The sequence below is a fragment of the Lolium rigidum genome, chromosome 2 (assembly GCF_022539505.1).
Source record: "Lolium rigidum isolate FL_2022 chromosome 2, APGP_CSIRO_Lrig_0.1, whole genome shotgun sequence".
NCBI classification, from domain to species: Eukaryota; Viridiplantae; Streptophyta; class Magnoliopsida; order Poales; family Poaceae; genus Lolium; species Lolium rigidum.
Window position 1 is genome coordinate 286,168,928 of NC_061509.1, and position 10,108 is coordinate 286,179,035.

Sequence of the window (10,108 nt, forward strand, 5' to 3'; positions counted from 1 at the left end):
AAAAACAGTACAAAGCATCTCAAGAAAAAATAAAAATTACAACTAAATTTTGAGAAACCCTTCATCTTCAACCTCCAGAACGTGTTGACGGCGCACGCCGCTGCCACACCTCCCTAGCTGGCCTGACGTTGCAGACAGAAAATGGCCGAACGGTCAAGAAGACCACATTCGGCACGGATACAAAGAAGGGTGAACTGCCGATGATGCTTCTTGACGATCCGAGGTCATGGCCAGAATAAGCCCTTCAAAACCACACCACTTCCACAAGCTTCTCGACGTCGCCATCGAGATGGGCAAAGCCAAGGATACCTTATTTGAAGAGACGTTGTCACCCCACCAAACATGAATACTAAAACAGGAAAACCAGAGCCCTCTCACCGACGGGAGACGACGAACCCTAGTTACATGTACATGGGTGGGAGGAGAGGAGGGGAAGGGTTCAGGGAAGTTCAATGTGAATCTGCTACTTGCATTGTGTCGTCACTTATGAGAAATAAAAAATATGTCGCATTTGCTATCTTGAATATGTATTGAGAGGCCATTTTAAACAGATTATAAAATTCAGTTCTATATCTAAAAAATGATTGTCGTTAAACAACAAGGGAAATACAGTTGTGGAGTAGTAAAGGAAGCAAATCCTCAAGTTCCAGGATAGTATAAATCTCCGCAAATCTTAGTAGAGCATCGTGCATAACATCGAGGTACATTAGACAGCTGTGATGGTGAAACAACATGAGGGCCAAGTTTCAAGGATGTTACTGTTGCCCAATCTATATACACATCTCGCATTTCAAGTCGGTTCGACCAAAATATCAGTTTCGACTTTCCAAGGTTAAGTTCTACAGCCGCAAAGCTCAAAATCATGAAGCTGGAGATCCACCCCGTGCGTAGGAGAAACTGAAGAGTCTAGGGGTCTCTCGCTCATTGCTTCAGTAGGCAATCCTTGAATCCAACCTCCAGCTCTTCACGCTTGAGGTTCCTGCCGATGAACACGATCTTGTTGATTCGTGGCTCGTTTGCCTCCCAAGTTCTGTCGGGGGATCCCTGGAAAATGTCGTGCACTCCCTACAATTGGGAAACAAGGATGCGGTTAGGTCCGGTCGTACCAAATGCATACACCACGCGCAAACAAAAGGACATCAGAACACCTAGCAGCTAATTTATGCTAATTTGAAAGATGTCACGGAAGAAGCTTATACATAGATTCTTCAAAAAGGTCAAAAATTTGTCAAGTGACACTAGCATCAAGAACATAAGCCTTGGTCTAGATCACAAGAGCCATTACGATCAAGCAGATGGCTTGTGCACAGAGATAGGTACGCTAACAGGCAGAGAAATAGAAAGCCATTTTGTAGCACAATGGTTCCACTAAATATCAAAATAGCAAGAGTGAATTAGCAAAAAGGAACACCAAAGAATAGACATGCTGCTTTCTCTATAAAAGAGAGACGCCTTACCTACCAACAAATGATCTCATAAGATGTCTTTAACATGTCACTAGAAGAAATTATTATTTGTATTCACAAGTGAAAATGGCAGAACAGGACATAAAATTGAACAAGATACACTATAGGCTAGAGTAACAAGAACCTGAAAGACAAAGCGTTGAGGCATTCCACTGACAGAGAGTATCCCCTTCATCCGGTATATGTCATCACTGCGTTCCAGCAGTAGGTTCCCCAACCACATGTCAGCCTGCATTAAATGCATGTAGAATGATTGTCCCAATATACATAAAACCATCATGTGGCAATTTATCTTAGCCATATTGAGAAAATATATAAATGCATGTGGCAATTTAGGTCTGACCTTTTCGAGATCCATCTCCCCTTCGCAAACGATGCTTACCGAAGAAACACCAGGATCATGGGTGTGATCGTGCGCATGATGGTCTACAAGAAGCAACCAATATTAAGTCATCTTCTTCATATTACTGAGCTATACGGTATTTATGATTTTTTACATTGTCACAAAATTAAGGTCTGCATAGTTAAGAAAGCTTCTCGTGGGAAGTTCTCCAGCACATCTATTATGACAGTATTACCATGGCATTAGATATCCCATATTAAGTTTACAGCAATTGAGTGATACATTAAACCTGATCCATTTCTAATTTTGAACAGCCCACAAGCAGAGGGTTTTGATTCCAAGCTAAAGTAACCATGATGACTCTACAATGTTCCATGTACCCCTATCAACAATGAGGATTCCTGAACTCGTGAACTCAGAGCCATGTACAAAGATCCAATTATGTATTTGGCAAAAGCATGCCATTGAATCTCCCGTTGTACAAGGTTATTATTGTAAGCAGAACTTTACATGAGATTTAGTTTATCAGAATTAATCTTTTCATAGACAGTAGGTTCCAATTACTGTAGAACTGTATACTGCATAAAGAAGAGTGCAACACAAAATAATATGTACTGGAGAGTCATTTTCCTTTTGGAATGACTGCCACCCTGGCAATAGACCAGTTATGATCAAGACATGGATACATGTGTCTACAAAATAATCTGTAACTATACCAGCATCTATTTGAGTCATGAAGCAAGTTTGGCACTTTTTTTTCCTGACAGGTTGCCTTAGTCACTGCTATTTATTTGATTTTTAAGCTTCATAATTTGACGGTAACCACATTTAGGGGTGTACAATAATACTATGCTCACCATGCTTATGGCCATGATCATGATGATGATGATCGTGGTCGTGGTCATGGTGATGTTCATGCTCATGGTCGTGTTCATGTTCATGTTCATGTTTGTGTTCGTGTTCGTGCTCATCATGTGGCTCTTCAGTAACAGCACTCTCAATCCTGAAACATAAACAAAATCCAGTTTACTTTATGGCCAACATTTCCTAAATTAAGGAGAGCTAAATTTGAAGGGAAAATAGAGAATAATCTCTAGGTGAGTGTAAAAAACGAACTAAACAAGATGATGGCATATTTCTTAAACGAGTAAATTACAAGTATCTGTCAAGGGTAGGAATCAATACAGGGAGTAGTGCTTTTATAAGCAATCCAAGACAGCATATGCCTGAATTTAACAAATAGCTAATTAATTGGATTAATCCATCTGTATGTAGAAAAACAACTGGAGGTCCAAATGCATGTATAATTCATTGATGACATAATTTGAAATCAAATCTAGATATCGTCCATTTAAAGCAATACCCTAGGTCGCAATGTAACCCATCAACTCACAGTGTTACTAAATCTTTTCATCTTTCAATTCTATTATATACAGTATGCCCAATATCAAGTTACTATACTAAATTACTAATACAAATAGCATAACGTGTCATTTCGTTAAGGTTAAACAAATCATGTCGCTCCGTCCACCTAAAAAGAATAGATCTCTCATTCCTACAAGCAGCTCCATGTGGCTCACATCTACCATAGTAAAAATCGCAGGAGAATGTATCATTCCAGTTTGCTTGAATAATACATCTACCATAGTAAAAATCGCAGGAGAATGTATCATTCCAGTTTGCTTGAATAATAATTTAGATAAAGTTCAATATGTGGTGTAGTTAACACCGTTATCTTGATGACTATCTTAATTTTTCTTTGAGGCGTACGACTGCTTTAGGGGCATATAATCATCTAAAAGATGGTACCCTATCCATATAAGCGAAAGGTAAAAAAGGGTGACGAAAGAAAGGAACCTCTCCAAATCAAAGCCTCCAATTCCAAGCACATAATCCAGATCAACTTTGCCATACTGAGCTCTTTTCAGATTAGCCATGCGATTGATACTCTGCATGCACATAACCAGATGTAAGAAACAACCACATGCCAAAAAAAGAGCAAAATGCATATACTGTACTAACCCTTATACGCTCAACCAAGGAAGAAACTTCTGGCTCGCTAACAAGATCAGTCTGCAAGAGAGCAAGGGATTAGTTCTTCCACCAGTAAGGATCAAAATAATAAAAAAGGCAAGTAACTCTAGACATACAGATATACAGTAACCAGCATGTATTTGTTACAGAACCATTACCTTGTTAATGATAATTCTGTCAGCATAGGCAATCTGCTGAACTGCCTCATTGACTATGCCCTTCGGCTTTACTTCATCCAAATGCAACCTTGCATGCTTTGAATCTACTAAAGTAACAACACCATCGAGCTTGACATCATTAAAAACTGTATCTTCTGCATAGAACGTCTGTATAATTGGTGCTGGATTTGCTAAACCTGAAGAAACATATGGACAGAGGGTGAGAGAACTTCACATGATAAAGCAATCAAACAATAATTGATTTTAAAAACAAATGAAATTTGAGGTGATCTTTTAACCTCGAGACTTTTACACCACATAGGTTTCGTTGATTGTAGTGTAAATCCTACCCAGTTGCTTACCAGTGGTTTCAATGATAAGATGGTCAAACTTTCCCTTCTTCTTGTCAACCAATTCACCAATCATTCGTACTAAATCACCACGCACAGTGCAGCAAAGGCAACCATTGTTCAGCATCATTATGTCCTCAGCTCCAGCAGTCTGTGCGGCAACTAATGAACCATCGATGTCAACTTCACCATACTGCAATACAGACAATTCAACAAATCAGCTTCACCTTGCCTACTTTAGCTGATGTCATGGCGCTTTTAAAACAATTGCTCACTGATGTACCAAGTAAATTAAGATGGATTTTTCAGATTGAGAAGACTGGCATGTGAGTGAAAAGCTAACCCTGCTCACTACTTCAAGAATAAGCGTACACCAAAAAAATTGATCATACATTCGTACCTCGTTCTCAATGACAGCGATCCGCTTTCCATGGTGAGCTGTCAATATGTGATTAAGCAAAGTTGTCTGAACATAAACAAAAGACAGCCCATGAGTATAACAGAGACATGGATACATGCTACCACAACTCATTAAATACCCATAAAAGACAACATTAATCGATCAAAGGCATTGCGTAGGTATGTATGCAGTGTGTGTATATGAGTAGAACTCTTTTCTTGTCTTCCACTTATGTCTTAAGAGTTAAGGGGAGCATTTTGATCTTAGCCGTCCATCAATCAAAGGGTTGGCCATATAAACATTCTGCCTATGAAAGTTACTATCTGCTATGTGAAATGGAATGTTCTAAAATAAAGGAAATTTCTACCGGAATTGAATTCTCGCTTTCCACCTTAATAAGGATTCGCACATTAGGGGCTGCACTGTAAAATTAGATGAAAACAATTGCACAACGACGCTCAAGGTTTCAGTGATTCTACTACTAACTCGGTGGTGTTATAACTAACTTAGACTGTAACTACAAGTCTGCAACCCGTTCAATAAGCATTTGCGATAACAACAATACTGCGGAATCTGGGAGCGGGCAGGGAAGATGGAACTACACAATAATCATGTGGTAATCTATCAATAAAGCCCGCAATATGGCCGCGGGAAAGCGTGTATACAGTTGGGATGAATCATGACAACCTCGTTCGATAGATTCACAGAAGCTACATGGTATTTACCTTGCCGGAGCCGAGGAAGCCGGTGATGATGGTGGCGGGGATGCGGTTGTCGGGCGGGATCATCGTATCGACGTCGGAGCCCTCCTCCGTGGTCGAAGTGGCCGATGCGGCGAAGCGCCGCTGCCCTCGCCACGACAGCGGCGAAGCGGTCCGCGGTGCGGCGTGGCAGGTGCGCGAGGCGGCTCCGCGCAGGGGCAGGCGCAGGCGGAGGAGGGACGCGGCCCCGCGCGCGGACAGGCCGAGGGCCGCGGCCCTGGAGATGGCCGGCGAGGCGGCGGAGCAGAGCGCCGCCATGGCTGCGAGCTGAGAGCGGGCGGGGAAGAGCAGTGGATATTGCGACGCGGACCAATGGTGTGTGCGCTCCACTTGGAGCGTGCTGGAATATCTCACGCACACCGCACGTGCGGGCTGCTTCCTTCCGAGGCCCAGTTGCCAAATGGGCCGTCCGAGCAATTGGATCGATCAGCCTAGAAAACAAACTATCGACCTCATATTTCGTTCAAAGTTCTAAACATGGGTACCTAATAAGCTGGTGCTGCTATAAAGTCCCAACATTGCAAGGCCGAAAAGAAGGAAGCTCCCCATTTTTTTCTAACTTTTTTAACACAACAGCGATGTAGACGTTCATAATTATGAGCATACCTTCACCCCTATAAACACACACGATCTCTATGAGCATCGGGACCGGCCCTGGACATGTTTGGGCCCAGGTGCATGGCAAAAAAAGGAGCCCTATAGTGGTGTTTTTATTCTTCATATTTCCTGCTCGTTGTTACTGTCGACAAGAATCCCTTTGCCGTCAGGCGTCGGGCGCCGAGCGTTGGCCTTTGCTTGGACGGCCTGCCACCAATCTCGTACCCTCCTTCTTACACTTTACTCTCTCCCAAACCTTCCGTAAACAAGACCGAATCGATTAAGGGGGACAGATGGTATGAACAAGAATAAGGAAACCTAAGGCATATGAATATGAAGATGATTCTACTCTCGTTGCAGATTGAGGAGGAAGTTGATGGAAATAAGAAAATCGAGATCGCTACGGTGCATGGCAAAAAAAGGAGCCCTATAGTGTTATTTTTTTCTTCATATTTCCTGCTCGTTGTTACTGTCGGTTGGAATCCCTTTGCCGCCAGGCGTCGGGCACCGAGCACGAGCCTTTGCTTGGACGACCTGCCACCGATCTCCTACCCTCCTTCTTCCACTTTATTCTCTCTCAAACCTTCCGTAAACAGGACCGAATCTGTTAAGGGGGGCAGATGGTATGAACAAGAGTAAGGAAACCTAAGGCAGATGTATAGGAAGAGGATTCTACTCATCGCTGAGGAGGAAGTTGATGGAAATCAGAAAATCGAGATCGCTACATCCATTAATTCCGTCCAGATTGAGGAGGCGTGATTTGATATTGGGGACAGAGAATGAGGAGGCTAAGAAGAGAAGGAGGGGTGAATGAGATGGTGTCGATTCTGTTCATTCTCGGTCAAATCGGTGAAAGCTAAGCTTCGCTCTATGTACCTGGCCTTCATCTGAATGGGGCCCCAAGCAATGGGGGGCATGTGCGGCCGCACTGCCTGCACAGGCTCAGGCCCATGCCTAATGAGCACATCTGAAAAGAGTGCGTCCAATAAACTAATTCGGCGAGTCTTCAAATTAACAATGATTAAACTATCCAAGACATGTTCATTGACCGAGCATGCATTTACACTGTGGTCTAGGTATTCTCGTGGTTAACAATATAGGAGCATGATCTAACAATGTCTTTGTGCGTGCTAGGGTCCATACCGTGACCAGTGGAAATTTAGATTCCCAATATGTGTCTATGAGTAGACGGTCTAGTTTCCCGTATCTCGGCTTAGAAAGTCAGTTCGCGCAAGTGAACTACCTCCCAATCATTTAGACTTTTCTTAATTCTTAACTATCAAATCTACCTTGGGAGGAAGATTAGTACTCATTCATAAATTTTTTGTCAAATTTTTTAATACTTGGAAATATGCTTTTATGGTAGAGGGATCATACGCACCCGGGAGCCGAATTGAGTTTCTGCTCATAAATGCGGTACTCAGTAATATGGTACTATATATGATATCTTTCTTCCAACTTCATAGAGGAGTCTTAAAAATATTAGATTATTTCCGATCAAGATTCTTTTGGCAAGGGGATAGTGAGAAGCGTAAATATCGACTGACTAAGTGGAGTGTTCTTTGCCGACCTAAAGATCATGGGGGACTTGGTATACAAGACCTCCAGATCAAGAATAGGGCACTCGGTAAATGGTTATCCAAGCTACTTACCGAAGAGGGTATCTAGCAAACACTCCTCAAGAGAAAGTATATTGTCTCCAAAGCTCTATCCCAGGTTCTTTGGAAACCGGGAGATTCTCATTTTCCGCTGGTCTTATGGACACAAAGAAGTATTTCTTTCCATATGGATCTTTCTCTATTAAGGATGGATCAGAAATTCGTTTCTGGGAGGATCGCTAAGGTGATGGAAATTTTTCCACCAAATGTGGCGTTTAGAAGAAGCCTCTTCAGTCCCAGACAAACCTCATGACACGAATTGTTACAGCGTCTTGAGCTAGTTCAATTGACGAGGGAACGGATCTGTTTCGCTAGAATCTTACCGGGAATGGTTCATTCTCAGTAGCCTTCATGTACAATGCTCTTATCCAGCCTGATATTCCGGTCGATAATAACTCAAAAATTTGGAAGATGAGGATACCACTTAAAACAAAAGTTTTTGCATGGTATCTTCGTCGTGGGGTTATTCTGACTAAAGATAATCTTGCTAAACGCAATTGGCATGGAAGTAAAAAAAGTGTGTTTTCTGTCATCATGATGAGACTATCAAACACTTGTTCTTTCAATGTAAGTTTGATAGGTCTATATGGTCAGCCGTTCAAATAGGGTCTACCCTATACCCACCTTGTAATGTTGCCAATATATTTGGCAACTGGCTCAATGGTGTGGATGTAAGGTTTAAACATCTTATTAGGATGGGAGCGATTGCAATTGTTTGGTCGTTGTGGCTATGTAGAAATGATAAGATTTTCAATAATATTTTTTCCTCCTTTATGCAGGTCATTTACCGGTGCACAGCTACACTCCGCTCTTGGGTGCCATTGCAGCGGGTGGAGCATCGAGACCTCTTTATGAAGGTATCTTCACGATTGGAGGACACGGCGAGGGATATTTTTTCCCAACGTGGGTGGCAGCGTGATCTTCGGTTGGATCCACCTAGCTAGTCTTTTATCATTTCTTTAACATTGTTGTCTTTTTCGTACATCCGTGTGGTTTTGTAACAGATAATTGTGCGGCTGTGTGCATCTTAGATATGCAGAGGCCGGGTCTATTGCTTTAAGTAATAAAGTGCCCATTTTCGAATAAAATCAAATCTACCTTTACTCTTCTCATGTGGAAATCTTAGCAAGTTTAAACCCCCTCCTACGAGAATAGGATGTGGATTATCTTTCACCAAGTTAACCAACTCACAAAGGAAGGCCCGTAAAAGTGACGGTTCTTAGAAAACTTAGCAATTAGATATGGATTTTCTTCTACAAAGAATTTTTCAAAAGATATATATATATATCTTCGTGAATTGGTTAATATATGTTTACTATGACTTCATTTTTATTTTACTCTGGAAACTTCTATTAATCTATTTGTTATTCTTCTGATCACTCTTCCAACATAGGCAAGGGTCATATGTTGAGGATGCTAATTATAAATACTTTTCATTATATTTATGGTGAAATTCAATGTAATATATTCTCCAAAAAAAATAAAAAATAGTTTTTGTGAGAAAATATAGTACAATTATCATAATAAAATTATTTATAGTGATAAATGTGAACTTGTATAACAAAATAAGGTACCTTTATATTTGACAACACATTTACATTATTAATTTAGGTTTTTATTATGCAGGATATACCCTTACATAATAAAATGAATCCTATGTTAATAAAAAAAATGTCATACCAAGTTGTACATAAGTAGAAATGTTGTGTATAAGTTGATTAATTGTAACTCACTCACATGTGTATTAGTTTAGGTTTTTACACGTGGGCTTCTTTGGTTTGGGTTTTAATGAGTTGACTATGAATTTTTGTTGGTTTAGTTCGGTTCCTCCATGTGGTGACCCCGCGTACCACTGCATGGTGTAGTACACAAGTCGTTGACATAACACAAGTGAAACACCGTTCCACTCATATTACATCCCTCAGAGTGGTACAACAGAAACATATGCGAGTCCAAGGTATGTCTATAGAAGGATACACAAGTTGTTTACAGAAGACCAACACAGCCTCCTACTTTACAGTGAGGTAAAACTTCAAATAAAGCTCCAGAAGAACGACTCGTAAACTAACTTATTGCTATCACTATCTCCAGAGATACTAGGCTTGCTATAGAATTCTAGCTACTTAGGTGCTAAGATCAGGGAAAGGCTCCCTTCTATTACTAGTCTAAGTTTCCACTTTAGTTGCTGCTGCAGTTGACATCATTGACTTCTTTGCTTGGATTCTTCATCTTGTTGCAGTTGACTCCTTTGTCTTCGAATTCCACGGTAGTTTATCCTTCGGTGCCTCCATAGCTAAGCAGGGGATTTAAGAGTGGGATGAGTACGAGCGTACTCAGCAAG

The 10,108-nt window shown here is 41.2% G+C and overlaps 1 protein-coding gene across 1 annotated transcript; it reads right to left on the minus strand.

Moving 5' to 3' along the window:
• Positions 1-714: 714 nt before the first annotated feature.
• On the minus strand, positions 715-5,785 carry LOC124693605 (P-loop guanosine triphosphatase YjiA-like). Its single transcript, XM_047227085.1, has 10 exons — positions 5,477-5,785; positions 4,752-4,817; positions 4,364-4,544; positions 4,002-4,198; positions 3,832-3,882; positions 3,667-3,758; positions 2,667-2,812; positions 1,810-1,892; positions 1,591-1,695; positions 715-1,065 (listed from the first exon to the last, which is right to left on the minus strand). The coding sequence occupies exons 1-10, from the start codon at positions 5,768-5,770 to the stop codon at positions 922-924; spliced, it is 1,359 nt and encodes a 452-aa protein (XP_047083041.1). The 5' UTR covers positions 5,771-5,785; the 3' UTR covers positions 715-921.
• Between the last annotated feature and the right edge of the window lie 4,323 nt (positions 5,786-10,108).

Bases quoted from the DNA above. Each gene is read 5' to 3' on its own strand.
- LOC124693605 (XM_047227085.1), bottom strand. From the start codon at position 5,770: ATGGCGGCGCTCTGCTCCGCCGCCTCGCCGGCCATCTCCAGGGCCGCG. The intron at 2,813-3,666 runs GTTCCTTTCTTT...TTTATGTTTCAG, and splicing joins GGAGGCTTTGATTTGGAGAG to GATTGAGAGTGCTGTTACTG. The intron at 1,066-1,590 runs GTTCTTGTTACT...TCCCAATTGTAG, and splicing joins CTCAACGCTTTGTCTTTCAG to GGAGTGCACGACATTTTCCA.